Here is a 24,428-nt window from a genome sequence, read left to right as displayed (position 1 = left end):
CTTCCTTGTCAGACAGATGCGAATTCAAATAATATTTGTGTACCACCTTAGCATATATTGCTTAATCCATTGTCTTTAACTTCCCATCTGTCAAATAAAGCTGATTTTTGCCTGGATAAAAATCAGATAAAATGCCATATTACAATGTCAGCCTGGCGCCTGGCATGTACAAGGTTCTCAGAAGATGGAGGAGTAAGGAAGCCTATGTTTTTGTCCAACTGTCCAGAATCTCATCTTAGACTCCGATCTTGACATGTCACCTGGATCTCGCCTTCCCAAGGGACAGCAGCATCCTGTGTCAGGCTACATTTGTGGTTGAAGTACTAACCTGACTCAAGGTAAGCTCTGAGGACATTGAGGCTCCTGGGAAGGCCGTGGAATGAAGGTAGTTTTGACACCAAAGCCCCATGGACCCAGAAAGCAGGCTCCCTCACCACTGCGGCCATCACATAGCTTTAAGGCCTGGAGAAGTTTTTTCCTATTGTTTTGTTCCAGAGAGGGATGTGCTGTCCTCCATGGACTGGATGGTTCAAGGCCCCTACCTTTCCTGAAACTCCTCTGGGGACAGCTGAGGAGCTGGTGAGGCCGGAGCACGCCTGCTACTTTAGCCAGTGTAGCCTCTCCTCTGGGTTTGGGTGGGTGGGGCTAATTTGAAGAATGAATTTAAAAAAAAAAAAGATGAAGGACTGTGGTGTAAAAGGCTCCGGAACCTCAACCAGAGCAGTCTGAACATCAAGAAGGACAAACGAGCCGGACCTGTGATTCCAGCACAGGGAGGCTGAAACGTCAAGTTCATGACCAACCCTGGGCTGCAGGAGCAGACAGAAAACAAAAATAGACCAATAACAAAAATCAGAGAGACAAAGCTGACTTGGGGAAGGTTTATTTGCTCTGAGCATCTACAGAATGGAGTTGGAGGTATCCAGAAACATGAACACAGACAGAGTTCTCTCCGCAGACGCCACCTGCCCAGGAAACAGGGTAGCTGGATGCCAGGCTGGCTGAAGTGAAAAAGGCAATGGCAGGCAATGGTGCCAGCCTCTGAGGTGTTGAGCTGGTGCCTCTTACTGCCCACCTCTCACACAATGCCCTCAAAGCCCTGCAGGCCGCACTTCCTGCCAGCCACTTGGCAGCCGAATCTCAGGGCCTCCTGCATGCTGTTTCCTGGAAAGGAGACAAGTGGCAGGGTCAGCCTGGCATTCAGAGAAGGACGGGACCAGCCTGCCCTGATCCCAGGCTGAGGGACTCACCCTTCGAAAGGCTGAAGATAACAGAGGCGTTGAAGGTGTCTCCAGCCCCCAGGGTGTCTACTACTCGGGGCGGTGGGAAGGCATCCGAGTGCAGCAGTTGGCCATCAGGGCCCAGGGCATCGGCGCCCTCCTCAGCCCAGGCGCAGACCAGTGTAGCCCTGTAAGACCCACTCAGTGGGTGTTGATCCCCTTCATCCCCCCAGCCCCCTCAGGCTCCTCCCTGGCCTCCCCACTCACCCTTTCTTCACACGACCATACAAGCCTCTGAGGGCCTCTGCGGCTGACTGGAACCCCAGGTGCTTGGCCACATCTTTGCTGACAAACACCTGTGGGCAGTCACTCTAATGAAGTCACTTGCTACCGCCGGCCAGTGTTACCTCCAGGTTATAACCTCTTCTGGCACAGCTCTTCCGACTTAGCCACGTAAATGCCTCGCATGGCATCTCACAGGGACACAGCCCACAGGGACGCATTTTATGCTTGCTTAAGCTGTGCTAAAATACCGTCTGTGAATTGTGACACTGTGGGCCTGGTATTTTTATGATGGGCTGAGGGAATTCAAAACCCAGAAAGAGCTGGGAGCGCCATCTTGGGGTGAAATCAAACCAGGCTGGCCCTCAAGAGTGGGTTCTGTTTTGTCTGCTCCCCACACAGCCTAACCCTTCAGGGATAGTTTCTTCATCAGTAAAATAAGGCAACCGGGGCTCTAGAGCCCTCTCCACAGTGGCTTCATATTAGAGTCCCTAGAGACAGTTCTGGGGGAGGGAGGATCAGCCTGACATATTTTTAAACTGCACCAAGGCCAATGAACAGCGTCTAGACAGTGTCCAACTAGCTTTAGCTGTGATCCCGGGATTATCGCCTAAATTCCTTTACACACAGTCCTGTCTAAATCTTCTTTGTACCAGGCTCCTCCTCACCCTCCTCTCATTGCTATGGCTCTCACAACCTGCCACCTATGGGGAGGGGGGGACACAAAACAACTGGGAACCTCAGAGCACAGAGGTTCCCTTCTTCATTTTGCAGAGGGAAAGACTGGGGGTGGGGGATGGGGCGCAAGGAGATGCCCATGGCTGTCTGCGTTCTGTCCATCCTCACTCCTATGTATTTACCTAAGTAGGAACACTCTACTTTTGAGCTACTTCCAGCTACCATAACCGAGGAGCTGTGACCTGCTGGGAGCTGCCAAGCTGATACTCAGAGCCTGGTAGGCAGGACCAGGGTCCTCTCTAGTTCTCTTAAGAATCCAGTCGGCTAGAGGTGACCAAGAGAAGCTGCAGGGCACTTACCACCTCGCCATAGCAAAACAGCTGGAAGAGCTCTTCCCGGGGTTTCTCGATCTCCACCGACACCCGAACTCTCTGGGACAGAGGCTGCTTGGCATTGTACTGTTCTATCCGCTGCAGCATCTTCACCTGTTCTGATGCATTCCGGCCCTGGGGCAGGACAAGGCAGATCAGAGCCTGGCTACTAAGAGTTCCTTCTTCCCTCCCTGATATCAGGAACTCTGGGTGAGGAAGGAGAGGGGTAGGAGGAACATGGGCTGGAATTCCACTGGAGAAGCATAATTCTAGGACTGTCATGGGCCTGGCAGACCTGATCAGCCTAATTTTCCATTTTGAAATTGAGACTGAAGAATAAAAGAGGCTGGACTTTGCATGCCTGTGACCACAGCACTTGGGAGATTGAGGCAGGAAGGACTGTGAATTCCGGATCAAGCTGACCTACATACTAAGACCCTGGAAAGGCCGTGGTGGAGAAAGAAACAAGAAAGCAAAGGGCAACTGGGTGTGGTGGCGCACACCTCTAACCCAGCATACAGAAACTGAGTTGGTACGATCGCCGTGAGTTCAAAGTCTGCCTGGCCTACAGTCAGACCGTGTCTCAAAGAACAAAACAAACAACAAAAATCCCAAAGGGACAAACAGAGGGAGAGTGAGAGGAGAAGGAGAGAGAGAGAACAAAGAGAGAAGAGGTGAGAAAGTGAAGAGGAGGTGGAGATAGGAAGAGATAGGAGGTGGAAGAACCTACATTAAGTCAAATGACAAGCCTGGACTTCTCAAGGCTTCCTCCCATCTGGATCCTAAAACTTCTCCCTTGAAAAGAAGGTTCTAGTTCCCTTCAGGCCCTCTCCTTCCTGTCTCCTCAGAAGTGAAAGACGTCAACTCCTAAGCAGCCAGCAGAGGCCAATACCAGGAGGGAGCCAGCCTTGACTTTTGCCTGGTGCCTATATGATGTATCCCCCGGTCTTTCTGCACTTCAGTTTCCTCAGAGGAAAACATAAGAAAGGGTGGAGAGGAATGGGGGAGGGCTATTCATTATCCTGATCGTACTCCAAGGTTCAAAGAAATCATGGAAGAGGCTGACCATGGCAGGCTAAGCCCCTAGGAACACAGGTGGGGCAGGGCTTGCCTCAATGTGGATCCACTTGAACCGGGTCAGATCAACCTTCTCAAAGTCCTTGGCAGACACATCTGGCAGGTTCCTACATCACCAGCCATGAAGGAAAGAGAAGTGTGGTTAGGTCAACCATGGCTAGGTTCTCTGACGGGACCCTGTGCCTGGTAGCGATACCTGCAGCATGGAAGGAAGCTGGGAAGCACAGACAGGGCTGAGCCCTGTCCCACTTTGCTAAGGTTTTTTGTTTGCTTGTTTTGGAATTTAGGTGTTTAACGTTATCTAAGGATAAACACAACTGCAACCTGTGACAGCCCCCCCCCACTGCGTTCCTCGGAAATGACAGCCCCTAGAGTGCAAGAAACTACGTTTCCCAGAAGGCCCTTCGCTGTAGCACACAGCTCCCAGCGTGCAATGCCCCCGCGAATTACAAAGCCCAAGGCGGCCCAGCCCAAGCTTTCCGTAGTGACAGTCTCCAGCTGGGAGCTTGCCAGTGATGGAACACGTTGTCCCGAGCTGCACTTTACACTTCATCCCTAAGGTCAAAGTTGGCACTCTGAGGAAGAGTTCATGTTTGGCTGGTCTAGGTGTGGAAACCCAGGAAAGTGTTGGCCTCGACACGCCTTGATCGCACAGCCTGTGACCTCTGTAGTGCCGAGCGGCACCTTCCATCCACTTCGCCAGTGGCGTGGACCTTTTCTGGGGCTGCTTTCTCAGCGGTACACAGGACTGAAAGTCCTTAGCCTCCGGGGCCTGCTGCAGTTGGAGCGATGTACGGGACTATACCTGGACCCAGGCCAGAAGGCAATAAACACTTCTCCTGGGCTGCTCCTGTCCCTGCTTGAGAGTACCACGTGGGTCCTTGATCAGAGTCACCGCTGATCAACACTTGCTTATCAAGCAGATGACAAAGATCGCCTAATCTGAAAGTCACCTTTAATATGTGAATACCCACTCACTTTTGAGATGTACATAGCTTACCTAGGCCCAGTGGGCATGCTCGGTAGTAAGGAAGGCATGAACCCTGGGGGCCCTTAGCTTTGTCCCCTTGCCAGCCTTTGCCCAGTACCTGCCATGTACTGGGGTTCTTGCTAAACTGAATTTCTGGGTTTGTCCAGGAGGCACTTGGGAGTGGGACTCGGAAGGAATGCTCGTCTGTGTATTATTAGACAGTCCCGACCCGCTGATCTGGCGTTCCCTTTCCCCTTCCTTCAGCCGTGCATACCAGTGGTGTGTGCGGTTTGGTTTCATCCTACCAGGACCTTTGGAGGGGCCCAAACCTCAGCTCCTTGATGCCATGCTGCAGGCTCAAAAACTCTGGGGTTGGCCCTGGAAATCCCAGTGGGTCCCTTAGCCTTTCAAGGCTTTATTTATATGGGTTGTCTCCATCTCCCACACCCAGACCCAAGCTGCTGATTGACTAATTTTGAAGCAATCATATCATCAATTACAGTTTTACAGGTCTGCCTGCTTGCCCACCCTTGTGCCGGGCAAGAACAAATTACCAAGCAGGGCAGAGCTGACCCCTTCCCACCTCTCTTTTCCCCTAATTGAAAACAATTTAAAAAATTTCCCAACATTTTGGCATGGGGACAATTTCTGGTGTAGAGAAGCCATGGGCGGAAAGCCATTGGTTTGCCCAGTGGTGAGAGTGGGCACTGATTGGTGGGTTGTGGTAGGGCAAGGCCAAGGGGCCCTTACGTGTCGTAGAGTATTATGGTACGGGAGCCATTGGAGTTGTTGACGATGCAGCAAGAGCAAGGGGTATCTCCCTGGCTCTGCCAGGCCACTTGAGACACATCCACGCCCCTCTGCTTGAAGTCAGCCACCAGGAAGCTTTGGGGGAGGGACCCGAGCCAGGGAGAGGGCAAGGAGACACAGGTTAGAGCTACACATAGCCTAGACCTCCCCCAGGAGTGGGAAGGGTGCACTGGCGCACACGGGCCTGTAAAAGAAGAAGGGTCCTGTCCTACGAGCGTAGCGACGACAGCGACAGCAGCTGGCAAAGCGCAGACAGCTGTACAAACCTGTAGGCGTGCAGGATGGTGCGGCTACCGCTGGCCTCGTTGATGATGACCGTCGAGGTGGGGATGGAGCCCTCCGTCTGAAGGACCGCGTATTGTAGGTCCACAGAATGTCGGCGGAGGTCATCCAGGACAAAACTGCCAGGGTGGAGTAACCCCCCCGAAGGGCAGTTTGGCAAGAGTTTAGGGAACTAGAAGGGAGGGCCACCAGGGACCCTGAAAGGCAAGGGGATGAGCAGAGGAAGTAGGAGGGGACTGGCAATCTCAGTCTTGCCACAGGTCATGATGGCAGGGGGCAGAAGAGGCAGGGTGCAGAGCCTGGGTATCAGAGAAGTAGGAACACCAACATTCCAGGTCAGTCTCAGTCCAGTTCAAGCTTCGCCCCCACCCTTAAAGCTAGAAGGGGTAGAGGTAGAGCCCAGGGCCTGTACTGGACTCATTGTGTGTGAGTCCTGTGGCCTGGTTCCTGCGAGACCCAGGCAGAATTAATAATTAAACATCAAGGCGATACTTTGCACCCCTTCCAGCTGCCCTCTGCGTGTTCGTCCTCTTGGCATGATGCTTTCTGGGGTCCCTTCCAATCTTGCCATGGTACCTCATCTTACATTTCCTCCCAGCTGACCATCCCGGAAGTGGTGCTGCCTAAAGGGACCTGTTCAGTACTGGCTTCTCAGATGTGAACTAGCCCCTATGGGCAATGGACTGGTGCACTTGTGGGAGGCCTGTAAATATGCACCTGGTCCAGGACGAGTTCACACAATGCCCTCTACTTAGAATGAGCCTAGGGACATCACTTCAAGATTAGCCCATCAGGACAGCAGGGAGGCTGGTGCCACTCCTCCCAGGAAGCCCCAGAGCAAGCAACTGTGCCCAGCGGCCCAGCTGCCCTATGAGCAGACTCCCTTTCAGCAGCACCTAACCTGGACCGAGCTGTAGGACCCACACAGTGCATCATCCCTTGACTTGACTACTCGAGGGTCCCTTTAGAGTTTCCCCCAAAGCATTAGAAATATGGTTTGGCTTGCTAACTGACTTTTTGCACCCACCATGCCTCCATGGTAGGTGCTCATTAAATGTTTGCTGAATGCGTAGAGATAACTCTGACTAGCTCACACACCAATATGATTGCTCCATGAAGGAGAGTCCACCATCTAAACAAGACCCAGGGTCCTGCTTCCACCTAGGAAGGAACTACTGTCCCATCTGCAGGACAGGGTCTCTCACTCTTTTCGCTTTGTTCCAGTTCACCAAGACTGGGAATTTGACTGGCAACATCCCCCTCAAACTAGGGATCAAAGGGCTTTGCTTTACAGTCCAGAAACCTGGCAGTCCGCCGCAGCGCCTGCAGTGGGCAAAGTATGGGCCACTCCTCCTGATAAGTGTGTGCTGAGTTGACAGTGCCAGGAGTCAAAGGACTCTCGGGTCCTTGCTGTAGTTGACATGGAGAAGGCGCGTGGGTCACTTGTGGACCGTGGCCTCCACCATAAATGGGTTTTGGGCCCAATGCTAACACGTGACCTCAGGATGTCCTGAGCAGTGTGCTCTTCGTACTTACTTACAGTGAGGACATGGGCAGTGGCCCTAATCCTCAGCTGTGGGCCCTCATCCTGTGACCATGGATGCCCCGAGGCAGGGAAGGGTACAGCATGTCCCTAACTGCCTCTTACATCAAACACAGCAAGGATAAGGGTCGTGAGAAGGGCAAAGGCAGATTCTACAGAAAGCAAGGAAGGAGGTGGGAGGTAGTGGGCAGTCTAAGCAGGCTCTGCAGCAGGCTGTGGAAACGGAACCCTTACAGGAATGGGGTTAGCACCCGACCAGCAGACGGATCACCCCGGAAGGATCAAGGAATCTGGGACTCCCCTGTGGGTCACCACCCACCATTCTTCTACCCTGCCCACCCAGGGTTCAGGCAACTCTCCTCTCATCCTACCCTGCAGGCCAGCATCCCCTCAACAGCTACTCCCTCCTTCCCAACTTACTCGGCAACATGGCCAGGGGCCAACGAGCCCATGAAGGCGCAGCGGGCTCCGAGCAAAGAAAGAACAGTGCAGGAGTTGGACGCGTTGCCTCCACGTTGCCATCTCTGGGACAGGCACCTGGAAAGCACAAGGCACATCCCCGCAGCCTCAGCAGACAGGTCCTGGGGGAAGCAGGACCAACCCCGGTCCCCGGTGTAGAAGTCCACAGAGTGCAAGAGCAGTGATGAATCTGTTTCAGCTCAGTTTCTAAACGGAGCTGCTGAGACTCAGTCATGGGACAGAGCTGGGCTGCGGGTCTGCCCCCACCCCATCTTGGGCTGTATTCAAGTGTGTAACTGTGTCCACCTGTTTTTAGTGAACCAGGAAACCTGCTGGGGCCTTCTCAATTCTGGGACATCTCTTTCTCAGTGGCAATGAGATGTCATAGTGAAACCCTTCAAGGTCCTGCTGAAGCTTCAAGCTGTGCAGAAGTGCTCAGCGTGGGGATTTTTTTCCCTCCTCAGCATGCACTCTGGGAAACAGGAGTCACCTCTCAGGTCATCTCCGACTGTGAACCCCACCCAAGCTCTGAGAGTCCTTGGGTCAGGTGGGGTGGAGATGTCAGGAAGGATTGGGTCCTATTCAGTCTTGCTCTTCTGGGTGGCTCAACAGAACCCAGAGATAGAGATGCTACACAGCCACAGGTCTGCAGAGGGGTATACACCCTGAGGGCAGGAGCCTGACACAAGGGGGGGGGGCTCTTCCAGAGGCACCTCTGACAGTATCTACCTTCCACATGGAATCTGTCCTATCAGCAGGGGATAAAGGGTCCCCCTTCTCTTAGCCTTCAGGCAAACAAGCTCAAGGGAATGTGGTGTTTGGTTCTAGCAGAGTGTGGTGCTAGAAACACACGAGTTCTCCTGGAATAAGAAAAAGCCTGGGGGAAAAAAAAGAAAAAAAAAAAAAGAAAAAGCCTGGGGCTGGGGAGATGGTTCAGTGGTTCAGAGCATTTGCTCTTGCAGAGGACCAGGATTCAGTTCCCGGCACCCACACAGTGACTCACAACCACCCATGCTTCCAGTTCAGGGCATCCAAAGCCCTCTTCTCCCCTCTGCAGGCATCGGGGACACAGTGGTGCAAATACATACATGCAGACAAAATGCTCATACACATAAAGTCAGTAAATCTGAAATACAGGGCCAGAGAGATGGCTCAGTAGTTAAGAGCACAGAGCACTGCCGGCTCTTCCAGAGGACCGTGTTGGATTCCTAGCACCTGCTTGTCAGCTCACAACCATCTGTAGCTCCAGCCCAGAGGATCTGACACCCTCACACAGATATACATGCAGGCAAAACACCAGTGCACATAAAATAAAAACAGATATGTCAATTAAAGAGAGAGAGGAGGGCTGGAGAGGGCTCCTCAGCAGTTAGGAGCACTTGTTGCTCTTGCAGAGGATCCAGGTTCAACTCCCTGCACCCACACTGTGCACACAACCGTCTGTAACTCTAGTTCCAGGGGGATTCAGTGCCCTCTTTTGACCTCTTCAGGCACCAAGATTACATGTGATGCACACACATGTAGGCAGAACACTCACATATATAAAAATAATAAACCTTTTTTTTTTTAAAAGAGAGAGAAGAAAACCTTATCTCCCTACCGAGCACCAAGTTGTAGGGGTGGCTCTATTTCAGTAAGTAGGTTGGATCTCCCCCTTCACCACTATCCCTGCACCCCTGGCAAGGGCTCTAACCTCGGGCAAATAAAGCAACCCAAAGCAAAGGCTAAACTCCATGGGCCAGGTGGTGACAGAGACAGAAAGGGTACGCACTGAACTGGAGACGTGCGCTGTCGTCACTGCCCTGACACTTGTTTGGTGTGGAGCCTGACAAACACGGTTCGGCTCTTCCCAATCTTCAGCTTCCTCATCTAAGGGAAGCATCGGAATGGTGCCCGAGACAGCACAGGGGACAATACTCTGAATCCAAAACGCCAAGAGCACCCAGCCTCCCCACCTCTGTAAGTTCATTGCTTTCAGCGCTCAGTGTCTTGCCAGAGGTCAGCCTTGAACTTGCTTTCGCCCAGTTCTTCGCTGAGGCAACTAATAGCCAAGAGACAATCTGAGAAAGCCACTGTTCCACCCCTTAGCCATGCCTTCACAGCCTGGCAGCACAATGGAGTGGCCCTTATCAGGAGTAAAGATAAAATCTGTCAAAGGACACTTCAGCTTCCACCAAACAACCGGTGGATGTTCAGAGTACATTCACTAAGATGTTCGCCCGTATTTGTAAAAAGACTTCTGGTAGACTTCTTTTGGCACTTAGTGCCAGGAAAAAACTTGAGCCAAGTTTCTCCCTATCTAACCCTGAGAGGCTCCAGGTTTGCCAGCCAGCCCTGAGCTAGGCAAGGCTCAAACCCAGGCTTTTAAATGTTTGTGAGTGATTTAATTGCACATATCACTCACTGTTAGCTACCCCGTGTTTTATTTTAGCAGTAGGCGGTAGATTGGAAGTGCATAGGCTTGGGGTTGGCGGGGAGGGGGAACTGAAGAAAGTATGGCACCTTATCAGCTGTTGTGCCCTTGGGAGAGAAGAATCATTTCAGCCCAGTCTCTAGTGCGGGGATTCTGACAGTCCACTAGGTCCTAGAATTGAGATGGGAACCAGCTAACAGAGTCATGTCCCAGCCCAGTGTAGCACTATAGTTAATTCCAGACGTTGAAGGAGTTTAGGACAGCTTGAGCTACATAGAAAGACCCCGTCAAAAGAAAACAACAAAACCCCTGGGTCTTATTTTTAATGTCTTCCAAGTTTCCTGTCTTCACTTCCGCTGAGAGCCCCTAGGCTCCCCTGGCAGAGAACACCCGCACTCCAGCTGGACTCATGCCTCACTGCATGGGGACGGGGATATCCCTGGCTTAGCAGCCAGTTAGCAATGACAGGCACAAAGACAGGGCTATGAGGCCCTGGGGTCTCCGAGGGGCCTGGACGCCCCTACCTGCGATCCGTGTCCTCCTCGGGGTACTTGTCCACCACATTGATGATGTCCAGCACCACCAGCCCCACGCACAGGATCTGCTTCTCTTCCATGAGGGTGCTCCCCAAGCTTCCTACCAGCAAGCGGAGGGAATTCCTACTGGGCTCTGCCTCTTATCAACTGGAGGTGTCCCAGCTTCTCAGGGGCTGCCCTGGCTCCTCCTCCGCCTGCGGAGCTCCTCCCGGAGTTACCTAATCCGACCAATGGCAGAACCTCTTACTTCTCCGCCTCGATTGTCAGACAGAGTCCGGCTAGTCCCACTAATGCAAAGCGAAAACGCACTAGTAATGCATCACCTTTCCGGTCCCTCTGCACCTGCGGCTGACTCCAGACCCTGGACCACCCAGACGAGCTGGCTCAGGCAACTGAAACCCCTCCTTCGCAGTAGAAGCACCGAAGCACACGCTCCCCGTGTCCCCGCCGCTGTGACCCGCCCTTCCCAGCCGAAGCTCCGCCCCAGCCAGACCAGCGAGCCTCACGTGACTGGGAACGCTGCCAGCCGGCAAGGGGGTGCTGGCCCTGCGCCCCCTGGCGGCCGCTGGAGGACGGCTGCCATGACCCGCCTTAGCGGAGAGAGAGAGAGACCACCAGCCAGGGTTCCCACCATAGAACTCCGTCTCCTCCCGTCCTGTCCCTTATCTACCCCCGAACAAGTACCGGAGCAGAATAGCTATGTTTTGTAGAAAAAAAATTAAGTGTCTTTATTCCTGAATAGATTAGTACGGTGGTGCGGGCTCGGGAAAGCCCTGGACCCCGAGGATTGCGGAAAGAAAAGGTGCGAGGGACGATTCCTCTTCCGCAGCCTGGGTCCTGGAGAGGGCACTGGTGGGGACGGCAGTGAGGCCAAAAGTCAAGAGGAGACACCTAGGTCCCAGAGACCACGAAGTCGCTGCGTGCTGAGCGGCCGCTCTGGACGCCTGAACCGCAGCGGGGCGTGGTCCCCGGACTTGCCTCGCCCCAGCCTTGGTGGGGAGCCGCGACCCAAGTGGCCCTGCGGCCTCTGTGGATAAGTTTGGTGGTCTGGCCGACCCTGTCTACACCTGTTCAAGCTCTGTGTCCTCGTAGAGCAGGGCTCCACTGAAGATGGTGAGCGGCTCCTCCGAGTGCGCCAGCTGCCCCATGACCAGGTCAATGCAGACAGTGTCTCCGACCTGCAGTGGCAGGATAAGGCTGAAGACGCCCAGAGCACCCGGGCTGGGCTGACTTTCGGCCACAGGCTTATTCTCCAGTCCCTCGGGCTCGTAGCCTCCCGAGTCTATGCGGGCCACACCCAGGTTGGAGCGCGACAGTACTGCCTCCACTTTCTCGTGCCGGTGCCCAGTTAGTACAGCGCTCAGCAAGTAGCGTCCAGACAGTGGTGCAGTGAAAACACCTGGGGACAAGAATGACAGTCAGGAGGGGAGACGGTGTCTGGGAAGGTTTCTCGGGGAGGGAGTGGGCTCAACACCCCTGGACTGTGGAGAGGCCCGCCGGTCCTTTCATAGCGATTCCACTGGACTGCATCTCCAGCACTTACTGTAGGATGCCTGGGAGCCTATCCCTATAAAAACCTGTGGCCTGTCAGTCCCCTTCCCTCCCCACTCTCTCGGTGTCCTGCTGTGGTGAAAACGCATGGAGAGGAACAAAGGTCTTTCTAACTCACAACATGAAAAGAAGTACTTGTCTACAGCGGCATGAGCGGGGCATTAGCATTGCCCAACCTCACCCATTTCCTCAGCTGCTCCCAGGTTACCTGTCTCTGGGTCATAGTAGCCTCCATCATTGAGCAGGACTCTGTCGAAGGGGACTGTGCCAGGTTCTGACCGAGGTAAACTCAGGGCAGCTGAAAATGCCACCCTCGGTACTGGGGCCGCTGGAGCTCCCTCCTCTCCTGAAGAGGGGTAGAAAGAGTTAGTTCGTAACCTCAGCCCCCTTCCCCGCTGTCCAGGTTGCCCGAGGACTAGCCTCTTCCAGCCCCAAGCTCATTTCCTCCTTCAGATGAACTTACCCTGCTCACCTTGAGGACCTGTGAGAAGGAAAGGGGACAACAATGAGTCGGGCATCTCTCCCTATGCCTAGGCCACTCCTCACACGTTGATGGCTTGCGGGACTCTGAGGGTAGGTGTGTTTCCCAGCAGGAGTGAGGGGCCAAGCACAGTGTAAGTCGGGTCGAATCTGTGCAGCTGCTGGGCCATAGCCTTAGCCCCGGGCTGTGCATACCTCAGATGGCCCTTGTAGGCTAAGCCTTAATCTGCAATATGGCAGGGAGAACAAGATACTCGGCAGCCAAATGGCCAGTCACTTTCTTCTCTGCTCACTGTTAGACACTAGGAACCCCCATTTTCTCCTCCCTTTCCCCTTCTCAGCCAAGCTCCGTCCGTGTGGAGCGTTATGCCTGGGCGGCAGGGAGAGCGGCAACCCTGGTTGAAGCAAGTGTCTCAGCCACTATACCTGGTGGTCCAATGGGCCCCTTCTCTCCATCCTTGCCAGGAAGTCCTGGGGGTCCTGCAGGGCCTGGAGGCCCCTGTAGCCCAGGAGGCCCAGGGGGCCCAGCCTCGCCCGAAGGCCCTGTGGTGACAAAAGCTAGTTGAAGGACAACTGTACAGGGAGTTTCCAATTGATAGGAGAGGTGGCGATTCCCATTAGAGAGGCGGCTGAGACACAGGGGCCTGGAAGACTGTGGAGACAAGGGGCCCCCTGGGCTGCAGGCAAGGCACCTGACTGACAGAGCCACATCCCAGCTCTAAGCAACCAGAGGAAGGCAGCTTCCCTGGCAGCTTCTCTGCAGGCACACTTCAGCCTCCCAGAGACACAGTAAAAGGGCTATAACTGGGGCAGGGCAAAGAGGAGGCGCGGGGGTGGGGGCGAAGATCAGGCCTCCTTGCTGTTTATTGTAGGGTGGAAGGGAACAAGGAAGGGCTTGAAAGGGGACCCTCTCACGCCTTCTGTCCTCACCAGTGAAGTCCTTCAGGCTAAACTGCTGCAGACGGTCTTCCAGGAGTAGCAGGGAACTGTTGAGGGCACCAAGTCGTCTGCCCAGGCCTGCCTGGCCCCCCAGCAGCTTCTCCAGCAGGGCTGCATGTGTGATGCTGGTGCTGTTGCTTTCCCGTAGGGCAGCCCAAAGCCCAGCCACATGTCTAGAAAGGCCTTCACGCAGGCCCTGTAGTCCCCCTGCCACGGTATCCAGTCGTTCACAGACTCCCTCAAGACGGCCTAATCGCCCTTCTAAGCTAGGGCACTGGCCCGCCTGTGCCTGGCCCTCCTCCAGGATTCGGAAGCGCTCCTCACTCTCTGTAACGTGCTCTGTGGCCTCCTGCTGAAGCCTGTTGATCTCAGAGATGATGCTGTCCTTGGTGGCCCCCAGGTCGGCCAGATCGGCACCCTGGCCCTCCACAGTGGTCTGGAGCTCATGCAGTGTGTCATTGAGGGAGCTAAAGGTGAGGATGACCTCGGAGAGCTCTCCCTGTAGGGCCTGGAGGGCTGAGCCCGAGCTGCCCCCAAACACGCTGAAGCCATCCAGAGGCCCGCGGCTTGGTCCTCCAACACCTGGGCCAGCTCCAGGGCCCCGTGGAGGTAAGAGTGGACAGGAGCAACGTTCCACGCCATCCCGAAGGCGGCCCAGCTCCTCCTGGACACCGCCACAGGCCCCACAGCCCTCGTCCCCGCGGGCTTGCAGCAGGCCCTCCAATTGGCTTAGCCGGGTTGCTGTAAGATTGAGGCGCAGCAGGAGCTCCGCTGCTGTCTCCTCCTGTGCGTCCATGCGCTCCTGCAGGCGACCCACAATCCCTTGCAGTCCCTCCAACATGGCCTGCTGGGCCTCCCCTGCTGCTCCAACTTTGTGCAAGTCTGAGCCCAGCAGCCGTAGCTGGCCCTCGCTGTCCAGCACCCTGCGCTCCAAGGCACTGAGGGTCTCACTGACCCGAGAATCCTGTTCCTCAGAGCCCCTAGAGCAGAGCTGTCCGCAAGCCTGCACGGCCCCTGGCACCTGCTCTTCCAGCAGATCCAGGCGGCCACCCAGCTCCCTGCTCACATTGGTCATGAGTGCCTCCAGCTTTTCTAGCCGTCCTAAAGCATCAGGCAACCAGTGGCCCACCCTCCCTGGTCTCCCAGGCCAGTCCTTCTCTTGCTCCTCTGAGGGACTGAGGGTAGAGTTGAACCGGTCTTCCAGGCGGGAAAGGCGGGAGGCCAAGCTGGTGTAGCCTGGGGGGTAGCCCCCCTGCCCAGCTGCTCCTCCCAGCTCAGAACCTCGGCGCCCACTGAGCACTGTCACTGAGCCGGCCACCACATCCAGCCTCCGCTCCAGCTCTGACAGTCGCCGGCCCAGCTCTGAGGCCCATTCCTGAGGGGGCCTCCTGGCCATGGCAGGTCCCAGGTGCTGCTGCTGACGCTCCTCCATGGAGGACAGTAGCTTCTCCAGTGTGCGCAGCCGCTCCCTATCCTCTTGCTGCTGCTGGCGGAAGCCATCCAGCCCTGCCAGGCACACGGAGCAAGACTCCTGCAGCTGCCGGTCCAGCTGCCGCAACACCTCCTCACTAAGGCCAGAAGGGACTGGGACAGGGGCTGGGGACCTGCCACCTTCACCGGTGCCTCCATTATGATGGTTGTTAAGGTGGCCCAGCTCCTGGTCATGGGTGGAGACGCGGTTGTCAAGGAGCTGCAGCTGATGCTGGATCTCATTGAGGGTTTCATGCACACCCGGACGGGCAGCCGCATCTGCCGGCTGCTGCCTCCCATTAAAGGCCGTCTCCACAGCTCTCTGTACGTCTTCTGCCAGGCGCCCGTTTATTCCCTGCAGGACACCTCGAAGGCCTTGCAACTCTTTGGTCAGGCTCTGTACCTGCTGCTCCAGCTGCTGCACTTTCTCTGATTCCCCAGGACCTGAAGACAGAGGACAGCAGATGACTGAGGGCCCAGGCCCTGCTCCCCCAACTCCAGCAAGAGTCAGGGGCTCTCCTTTGCACGATTTGGGCAAGAGCAAAAAAAAGAAAGGAAACACTGTTCACCGAATGCCCTGAGCCCAGCTTTGAATCACAGCTCTTAAAACTTCTACTAGGCAGATACTCTTGCCATTTGATGACATGGGAAGCCAAGAACCAGAGGAATTAGACTGGTAGTCCCAGCAAGAGTCAGAGGCATTCCTTTGGATGATTTGGGCAAGAGAAAAAAAGTTTGACAAGGGGGCCGTGTCAAATTTCAAATCCAGACCATCTGGCCACCAAACCTACCCACATCGTTTCCACTTGTCCTTAAGACCTCTTGACTTCTTGGAAACTGTTCCCTTATCTGGGAAATGAGAATGACACCATGTGTCCTCCCTCTTAGGGCTGTCAAACAGTACAAAACGGGAAGGCGAAGTACTTCACATGCCACTGTAGCAATGACAGGGCATTTCCCTATAGCACCACAGGGACAAACAAGAAGCCTTTGCAGCAAGCCTGCCAGGGTGCTGACTGGCTAGCCAGTCAGCCAGAAGTTCCTGTTTCCATAATTATAGTTCAGTTATCTCTTTGGCAGGAAAAGAGCGCGCATCCGGTGTGCCTGTCCTAGCACATACACATAGGAAAGAAAAATGCAACAGGGACTATTGCATTCTGGGACCTGCAGTCTCCAGGGGCCAGAAAGGGACCTGGGACCTGTAGTCAGGTGCAATGCATGCTAGGATTTGTAGTCTTAACTGTCTTCAATGGGGACAGACAGAGCTTCTCAAAGGAATTCCCCGGCTTCTCCCATAGCCTTTCCCGACTAGGAAGGACCTTGGCCGCATGAGGGCGTATGTGAGCAAATCCTCTTTATGCCTTCTTATTCAGCTCTAGGTTTTCAGGTCTTTCAATCAATCTACCCCCACTCCTGGCCCCCCACCACACAACACACTCAACCCTCGCAGGCATAAACACACGCAGAATCTCAGGGACGTCATTACCTCCTTTCTGTCCACCTCCCTCCAAGTTGGAGCACAGTGGGGCCCCACATTTTACCACCCGGGGTCTCCCTATCCCTAGTATCGTGGGGACTCACCTTCTCCCCCTAGCCCACTGAGGTGGCTGCCCGCACTGGAGCCAGATAGGTTGGGGCGCCCAGGCCTGGGCCGGGGGTGTGGCGTGGCGGGTGCAGGGCCCAGCGCAGAAGAAGGACCCTCTCCGCAGTCATCGCCCCCAAACCCCTGACAGCACCTCCACTCCATGTCTGTCACTGTCTTGTAGGCCACCCGGTAGCGAGGGCGAAGGAAGCTCCGGTACCTGGCCAGAGGAGAAGGAGACTTTGTTTTCTCTCGGTTCTGCCAGGTTGTCTCCCTCACTGGCCAGTTCGTGTGTGGCCTTGCTCACTTCACAGATATCAGATTTTTAGCCAAGGGCTAAATCCCAGCTCTTCCTCCCCTTCCCCTGTGCTAGAACCCTGAGCTCCTGGCTATGAGGCTGGCCTGACCAACAGGCCTAAAGATTGGAGACAAGGGAAGTATGATTGCAGCAGCTCCCCAACTAAGCCAGGACCCTACTCTTTCCTCAAAAAGTCCTGTCCTGCCCCCTACTCCCTGCTTTGCACAGTAGCCACCAGCTGTCTGCCCTTGCCCAGTACCCAATGTGTTGGGGGACTCACATGATGCTTCGGGGACACTGGGGCTGGCCCCAGCCACAGGGCTGATAGTCTGGCTTGACGATGGTCTCCACTCCATCCTCAAGGACGCAGCTCACTGTCCGAGTCACCACGTAGGCACACCAGTTCCTGTAGGTACAACCCTACCTGGGCCAAAGGACCAAAGACACAAGCCCCAGTGGGCCCAGAGGCTGAAGGAGGGTCAAAAGATGAAGGGGTCTTGAGGACCAGTGAAAGATAGGGGGTTTGCAAGGGCGGCCCCCGTCCCACGTCTTAGTCATCATAGTAGATAGAGACTTTTCAAGACCGAGAGGACGGAAGAAAAAATAGACACAAAGGGAGGTCAGGTCTCATGACTGTGGGGTCCTGGGCACCCTGGAGTTCACGCTCCCTTGTGCCCTTCCTTGGGCCTGTCTCAAGTCCCAGCTGTGTAAGCCAACCACCGGGGATACTGGAGATAATCCCCTGCACATGGTGCTTCCATGCGGGGGCAGGCAGATGTCCGGCCTATGGTTAAATAGAGACTAAGCCACTGATGGTTTCTGTCCCCCTGGGGCTTGTGGTGCTGCACTCTTGGCCCCGTGCACACTGACTTCTAATCTGTGGGCTGCTGTGGAGCCAGACGGAGGAGCAGAGCAGAGGGAGTCATACATTAGTGGAGGAAGCCCTAGAGAGGGACAAAAGGTCTGCCTGATCCCGAGCTGGCTGGTACACAGTTGGCAGGAAGGTCTGGTTCATGCCCCTCAGTGTAGTTTTCCTGGGCACCCAACTGCAGGCCTTCGTAGGGAGAAGGGGTGTGAGCTGATCCCCATTAGGCCACCAAAGTCCTGGGAAAAGTCCCGCAGGAAGGTGCACATGGGAGGGTCATTGATGGACGGGTGTCCTCTCTCTTCATCGCATTAGGGAGATAGCCTGTTGCCCACCTTCTGAGAACCTTCCCCAAACACAGCCTCCAGCCCTGGCAGGGGATACAGACTCTTACCTGTGGCGGCTGGTAGGCCGCGGTGAGTTCTGGGCCTGGGGTCCCCCAGGACTGAGGGCAGAACTGCCCCCTGTGTAGAGGCTGTAACCTCGAGGAGGGTAGCTGGCAGCCTCCGTGGCTACGGTCAGCAGGTAGCAGAGATAGCAGCTCCAGAGGGTGCTGGGGGCCATGGTGAGGTGTTCCTTGCCGCCTTTAGAGACACATCCCGGCTTGATCACTGGTGCCTAGACCCGAGCCTCCAGGGGATGCCGCTGCTCCTCTTCAGGGGACAGCCGGCTAAACCAGCTCCGACCCCCGCTTCCTGCCTGCAGCCCCCAGCCACAGCCTTCTCCTTGACTGCTAGGCCTGACCCCTCTCTCTCTCCCTCCTCTTTCCTCCTCGAGCTCCTGTCTGTCCCTCCCTCAGTTCCTTCCGCTCTCCTCTTCTGCACTTCTGAGGGGAGTCTGTTCTCTGGGCCCCTGGCCTCCCGTGCCTGGTCCCTGCCCCTCTCAGAGACTGTTTCCTGAGCCTCCACCCCCTGGCTCCAGCTGGCCCTCTTCTGGTCTCCCTGTTCTGTTCCCTGATGACTGGATCCTAAGGATGACAGAGCTTTGCCCCTGTGGCTGTTGAGAGGCACAAGAGTGACCACGGGGCGGGCCAGCCTCCTCCCTCCCTTCTTTCCCCTCCCTTCCCCCTGTCTGGCTGGCGGTCCAGCCTCCCCCTTCCTCCCCCACCTCTCCAACCATCGGGCGCCACATCTGCTTCTTGTTAACTCCGGGAAAGAGGGGGGCAAAAAAAAAAAAAAAAGGAAAAACAGAAATGTGGAGTTGCCGCCGGGCTTGAGGCCAGCCTCTCACACAGGCCACATGGAGCTGGGACCAAATCTGGACAGGAGACACAGAGCTGGTGGCTAGGACCACTGCCAGAGTCCCAGCTCCCCTGGGTCAGTCAGAACAGACCCGGTGGGAGAAGATGAAGAGAGAGGGAACCCCGAGGACAGCAAGAAGGCAGGACTGTGCAGGGGATAGCACACATGGGGGCTCGGCAGCCCCTCATCATCACTGGGTCCTTCTGCCTCCTTTTAGAGGCTCACGGTGGGGAAGTAAGTCATCTGTCCAAGGTGACACAGCAAGTCAGTAACATGGCTGAGATTAGATTCCAAGTGATTCTAATGAACGACTCGGAAGAAAAAAGGAGGGGGGCAGGAGGCACTCCATGGAGACAGATGGGAAACCTGAGAGAGAGAGAGAGAAGACGAAGGAATCAGAAGACAAAGGGCAGTCTTTCTCTAATGGAGGAGACAAGAGGAGAGGCCATCTCCTTCCTGCCTGCCACTGGGGGCGGTCAGGCTATAGCCAGGATGGGTGATTATGGTGATGGTAGAGGTGAGACCTGGTTGCTCTCTGGTTTTGGGGACCAGTCACCTCTCTGCTGTCTACAGAGAATCCTCAGCATAACCTGAGAGCTCTTGGTGAGGGGCCTGCTGCCTCTTGCCTTTGCATTGTCTGTAGTATGCTCTGGGCCTCTGTCTCCCGGGGGACACTAGAAGGACTGAGCTGAAGTACAGACAGACAGCGGCTGTGAGAGGCTGCTGCCGCCAGGCACTGGATAGGTGCCGATGTTGCAAAGGCAAGTCTAAAGCTCTGTCACTGTCAGTTAAGGAACAACGTGGGCTGTTGGGGGAATGGAACAGGGCCCCCAAACAGACAACCACAGAAGCAGGACAGATCAATTGCCAAGAGGCCAGGACAAAGGGATGATGTGTGTGCTGGCAAAGAGCAGGGGAGAGACAGCTGGCTGTTGGGGGTAGGAGGAAGAGCTGCCGGGAAAGGCAGACTTGGACAGTGTGGGGCAGGATAGGAGGAGGAGGAGGAAAGGATGGGGACAAGGGAAGGGAAGAGAGTTCAGGCTCAGGGAAGAGTTCAAATGAAGTTTCTGCCTCAAACGCAGGGAGAATATAACTTCTTCCATCTTGGGTTTGTGAGGATTAATACAATTTAAAATTTCCAGAATAGTGCCAATAAAATAATAATAATAATAATAATAATAATAATAATAATAATAATAATAATAATAATCAAGGCTTACTTGCTCTATGTTAGCGCTTTTTCTTTTAGACTAGAACTTGTGGGAATCCTCCTGCCTCAGCCTCCTGAGTGCTGATACTACTATACTCAGCCTCTGCCAGCTGTCAATTGCTAGGAAGGAGCAGGGCAGGAGTCAAAAGAGGTAGATTATGGGCCAATGAGAGCAAGGCTTCCCATGACTGGCCAGGCTGTTAGATTGCAAGGTTTGAAGTGAGTACGTGCAGTGAACCCAGACAGAGTGAGGTTACAAGGACTTCAGCCTCAATTTCTGGAGCTTGTAACTCTGAATGCATCCCATAGCACCCCTGGAGGTCTGTCTGCTCTCCAGGACCTCCTCCAAACTCTGCACTGGAAAGTGATGCAGAGGGTTGTGCTGGTGATCGTGACCGTGGAAGAAAGAAAGGTTATGCCTGCTCGGTGACTAAAGATAAAGGAAACACCACAGAATGTTCCAGAGCTTGAGCTAAAAGGAGGAGGTTGCAGCCGGGCGGTGGTGGCACACGCCTTTAATTCCAGCACTCGGGAGGCAGAGGCAGGCGGATCTCTGTGAGTTTGAGGCCAGCCTGGTCTACAAGAGCTAGTTCCAGGACAGGAACCCAAAAGCTATGGAGAAACCCTGTCTTGAAAAATCAAAAAAAAAAAAAAAAAAAAGGAGGAGGTTGGAAAGAGTAGGCTTAGCCTCCACATAATGAAAAAAAATATAGAGTAATACATTCTAGTAGAAATAAGTAACTGTCTAGAAAATAGTTAAATGAGAATCATTTACAGAATGCTAATTGGAAGCCATGAGAATGAATGTCACCAACTTCTGTCCATGACTGAGTGGCCTGCCTCTGCTTCTGAGAGCCACAGACCTAGAATACGACCTTGGTGGCTAGAAGAAATACTGATGCCAGTCAAGGTGTTGTGAAAAAAAAAATCAAAAACCAGTGGAAGCAGCAATGTATTTGCTCTTCAGGGACCTGGGAACTGAAACACGGGAAGACTTAAAGATATTCCTGGGGGGCCCTCCCAGTGGGAGGTGGGAGCCTTGACTCTTGGTCTTTGCATCAGCTGCAGGCCCTGGCCCTGGCAGAAACCAACCCACTTCCCCTTCAGATTGCCCTGACTACCACTGCGAGTTTTCTAATTTTCTTCTTCTCCTTTCCTTCAGGCAACCTTAAAAAAAAATCAGCTAGGCTGGGCAGTGGTGGCACACACCTTTAATCCTAGCACTTAGGAGGCAGAGTCAGGCAGATCTCTGTGAGGTCAGGCTGGTCTACAGAGCGAGTTTCAGGATAGCTAGGACTGTTACACAAGAAACTCTGTCTTAAAAAAACATACCAAACAAAAAAATCAGCCTAGCCTTCTTGGGTTTTGTTGTTGTTGTTGCTTTGGGTTTTTTGAGACACGGTTTCTCTGTAGCTTTGGAGTTTATCCTGGAACTCACTCTGTAGACCAGGCTGGCCTTGAATTCACAGAGATCCTCCTGCCTCTTGTTACTGCTCAGCTGCCACCCAGTCCCTCCCCTGAGCTCTTGTGTCATCCATTCTGCTGTACAGTGCAAATGTGTCACGTGGAAGAGTGCTGGCTTTGAGAAGTCAGTGCAGGAGGTCGCATTTCACTTTGCCTTGTAATTAGGAGCCAAGACCTAGGGTCTGACATGAATGTGAAATCTCCAGATCATCCTTCACTGGCAAGGAAAATGCCAATTGCTGGCCTCAGGGTGAGCAAGCAAGTTGCAATGGCGACCAGTGTTGGCTAGGATAAAGTAGTGGTGGTAATGGTGGCAGTCGCATTGCTGCAGTAGTATTGGCAGGCAGCCACAAATTTCCAACATAATTGGCCAGAATTGCGCTCTCTCTCTCTCTCTCTCTCTCTCTCTCTCACACACACACACACACACACACACAATGCTAAGTCCCTGTAGTAAGAGAGAGTCTGTTTTTATACCAACTGTAAGTTGGGGGATTTCCAATGACCTAGTGCCTGTGGGAAATCTTGGCCATACTAGGCAATTAATTCATTTCAGCCATCACTGACTTAGCAACAAACTGAAGTTCTCAGAGCCAGGATAGCAAGGAGCTATCCTTAAATATATCCTTAAATATAAGGAACATTTTACATCTAAGGTCTCCTGTTAAAGGACTAAATGCTGGGCGGGAAGAAGGAGAATCGTATGAATTGTGTCTTGTGTCATGCCAACATAGATGGGGATTCAAGCTCACGAGAAGTTTTAAGACAAACTTCATGGCTGCCCAAATGCAAGCACGTGTGTGTGCGCACACACTTGTGCGTGTACACACACACACACACACATACACACACGCATGCACACGTCTTCTAGGCCTTTCTCCAGGTATAATGCTTTAGGATCTGACCATCCTGGGACTCAGAGACAAGTATCCCTCCTTTCCCAAGGATTTCTCACTCCTAAACCTGACCCTGGACTCTTGTTCTGTCCTTGCTCACACCAGTAATCCCAACAAAGGCAGGAGAATCCTGAGTTTGAAGCCAGCCTGGGCTATATAGTGAAGTCCTATTTAGATGGCAGCAAAAACAGAACCATCATATAAATTAGAGATTAAGTTTCATAAGTATCTTCCTAGCACCGCCCCCAAGTCCTGCCAGGCTGAGGCCTGGCCGCCTCACTTCCCACATACTTTCCCATCGGGGCTTTTAATGGAGATTTGTCATTTCTCCACGGAGTCTAGTTCAGTTTTATTTCAGCTCCTTTAGGCACTAGGCTGATAAAGTCGTTGACCTAGGCACAGGAAGGGAAAGAGAAAGGACATTTCTGGGCAATTCTAAAATAAATCTTTTCCCGTTTCTCCCTGACCTTTGGACAACCTCCTAAGGCTACCTACTGTGGAGGGAAGGTAGAACAGGTGACATTGTCTGGAGCCAGTTGTAGGACCTTGACTAGATTACCTTCTGGGCCGATTTACTTATTTACCAATAAATAAATGAAATGACAATAACAAATCATGGAGGTGCCTTTCAGCTGTGGTTGTCTAGGATGCTGTGGACCTGGCTCAGCTGGTTTGAAATCTGAGGTACTTTCTTGGGCCTTCTCTTGAGGTACAGCTTCTTTGAAAACTAAAGTCTAATTCTGATTCAATAGCATACCTAAGTGGTTGGACTTGGATCTGCTCCAATTTTCCAGGAGACATGAAGCATAATAATGTGTAATCCCTAAATCTAGACATCATTCCTTCAGGGCGGAGCTGGGGACACACCAGCTCAGGGAGGAACGCCTGGGGAAAACACGCCTGGGTTTTCACCCACGTTATGTGGAGGGCAGTAGGCCTGGGATTTCTAAATATGAAACTTCTGGGAACAGTGGGTGGGGGCTGGGGCAAGTAGTGGGAGGAGGCATGGACAGCTATAAACTAACTACTGACGGCAAGTATTGAGTTTAGGAGCAAACTGGACACAAACTGCTGGTGGTCTGAGACCAGAGAAAGCAACATTGGAATAGTGCAAATCCAGCTCACTGTGCACACCGGAGGCAGTCTGGTCCCCTGTCCCAGCTGTTCCTGTCCTATAGCAGCTCCCGTACAGTTTTCTTTGGCTCAGAGAAGCAGAGGCCTCCCCCGAGCCCCAGCCCCCCTCTACCGCAAAGCAACTGGCTTCCATTACCCCTGACAGCTTCGGAGTAACAGTCCAGCCCCCGGCCCTGTCTGACTCCACATCATTCCCTTTTATGGTGAAGCTGAGAGAAAGCAAGAAAGGGGAAACCCTTTTCTAGCTGAATAGAGGGCTGTAGAGATTCAGGGTGCTGCTCCCCCTCACCAGTGACCCTCGTTTGTCTGGATGTCTACTGCAGCTCTTTTTCACCACAAACCCACGACCCCTCTGGCTTGTCCCAGCCCTTCCTTTCCTACCCCCTCCTTCACATCCGGGGGGTGATTTCCCACTTGGCCGAGGTCCCACGTTTGGTTTTTGATTATGAAAGGGCCCGCCCTAATTTCGACGCCCACCTCCAGGAGTGGGATGGAGGCAGAGAGCCGGCCTGAGACCGGCACTGGTCAAGTAGTCAATGATCCGCCTGTTTGGTAGGACGTGGATTCAGAAAGATTGGCACCCGTGGGAGCACCAGCATCCTCGATCCTATCCATTCTGCATCTCTCTATCCATCCCCACCGCCGGCGAGCCTGGGA

General features: G+C 53.9%; 2 protein-coding genes across 5 annotated transcripts; both read right to left on the bottom strand.

Moving 5' to 3' along the window:
• Window positions 1-867: 867 nt before the first annotated feature.
• Khk (ketohexokinase) lies at window positions 868-11,048 on the bottom strand. Of its 4 annotated transcripts, none has more exons than XM_050128503.1 (9): window positions 10,630-11,048; window positions 7,654-7,770; window positions 5,675-5,809; window positions 5,349-5,592; window positions 3,663-3,735; window positions 2,540-2,686; window positions 1,488-1,576; window positions 1,251-1,408; window positions 868-1,164 (listed from the first exon to the last, which is right to left on the bottom strand). In XM_050128503.1, exons 1-9 carry the CDS (start codon window positions 10,667-10,669, stop codon window positions 1,079-1,081), a joined length of 1,089 nt encoding a protein of 362 aa, XP_049984460.1. In that variant the 5' UTR covers window positions 10,670-11,048; the 3' UTR covers window positions 868-1,078. The 4 variants fall into 4 exon arrangements, with proteins under 4 accessions (XP_049984460.1, XP_049984461.1, XP_049984464.1 ...); XM_050128504.1 differs by having other exon boundaries at window positions 5,349-5,483; window positions 10,630-11,039; XM_050128507.1 differs by lacking the exon at window positions 5,349-5,592 and having other exon boundaries at window positions 10,630-11,040.
• A 290-nt stretch (window positions 11,049-11,338) lies between these two features.
• Emilin1 (elastin microfibril interfacer 1) lies at window positions 11,339-18,828 on the bottom strand. The gene is made up of 8 exons (XM_050128516.1): window positions 18,221-18,828; window positions 17,242-17,367; window positions 16,663-16,883; window positions 13,603-15,525; window positions 13,099-13,215; window positions 12,656-12,673; window positions 12,401-12,538; window positions 11,339-12,040 (listed from the first exon to the last, which is right to left on the bottom strand). The coding sequence occupies exons 1-8, from the start codon at window positions 18,388-18,390 to the stop codon at window positions 11,703-11,705; spliced, it is 3,051 nt and encodes a 1,016-aa protein (XP_049984473.1). The 5' UTR covers window positions 18,391-18,828; the 3' UTR covers window positions 11,339-11,702.
• Between the last annotated feature and the right edge of the window lie 5,600 nt (window positions 18,829-24,428).

Source organism: Alexandromys fortis, unplaced genomic scaffold (assembly GCF_014885135.2).
Source record: "Alexandromys fortis isolate MF-2015 unplaced genomic scaffold, M_Fortis_MF-2015_v1.1 scaffold_304, whole genome shotgun sequence".
NCBI classification, from domain to species: domain Eukaryota; kingdom Metazoa; phylum Chordata; class Mammalia; order Rodentia; family Cricetidae; genus Alexandromys; species Alexandromys fortis.
This window is presented reverse-complemented; position numbering and strand designations above follow the sequence as displayed.

Coding starts and splice junctions, on each gene's coding strand:
- Emilin1 (XM_050128516.1), bottom strand. CDS start 18,390: ATGGCCCCCAGCACCCTCTGGAGCTGCTATCTCTGCTACCTGCTGACC. Junction 17,368..18,220: donor CGGCCTACCAGCCGCCACAG/GTAAGAGTCTGT, acceptor TTGTACCTACAG/GAACTGGTGTGCCTACGTGG. Junction 15,526..16,662: donor CAGTGGGCTAGGGGGAGAAG/GTGAGTCCCCAC, acceptor CTCTGTCTTCAG/GTCCTGGGGAATCAGAGAAA.
- Khk (XM_050128503.1), bottom strand. CDS start 10,669: ATGTGGTGGACAAGTACCCCGAGGAGGACACGGATCGCAG. Junction 3,736..5,348: donor ACCATAATACTCTACGACAC/GTAAGGGCCCCT, acceptor CTGGTGATGTAG/GAACCTGCCAGATGTGTCTG. Junction 1,577..2,539: donor TGTTTTGCTATGGCGAGGTG/GTAAGTGCCCTG, acceptor GACTGCCCACAG/GTGTTTGTCAGCAAAGATGT.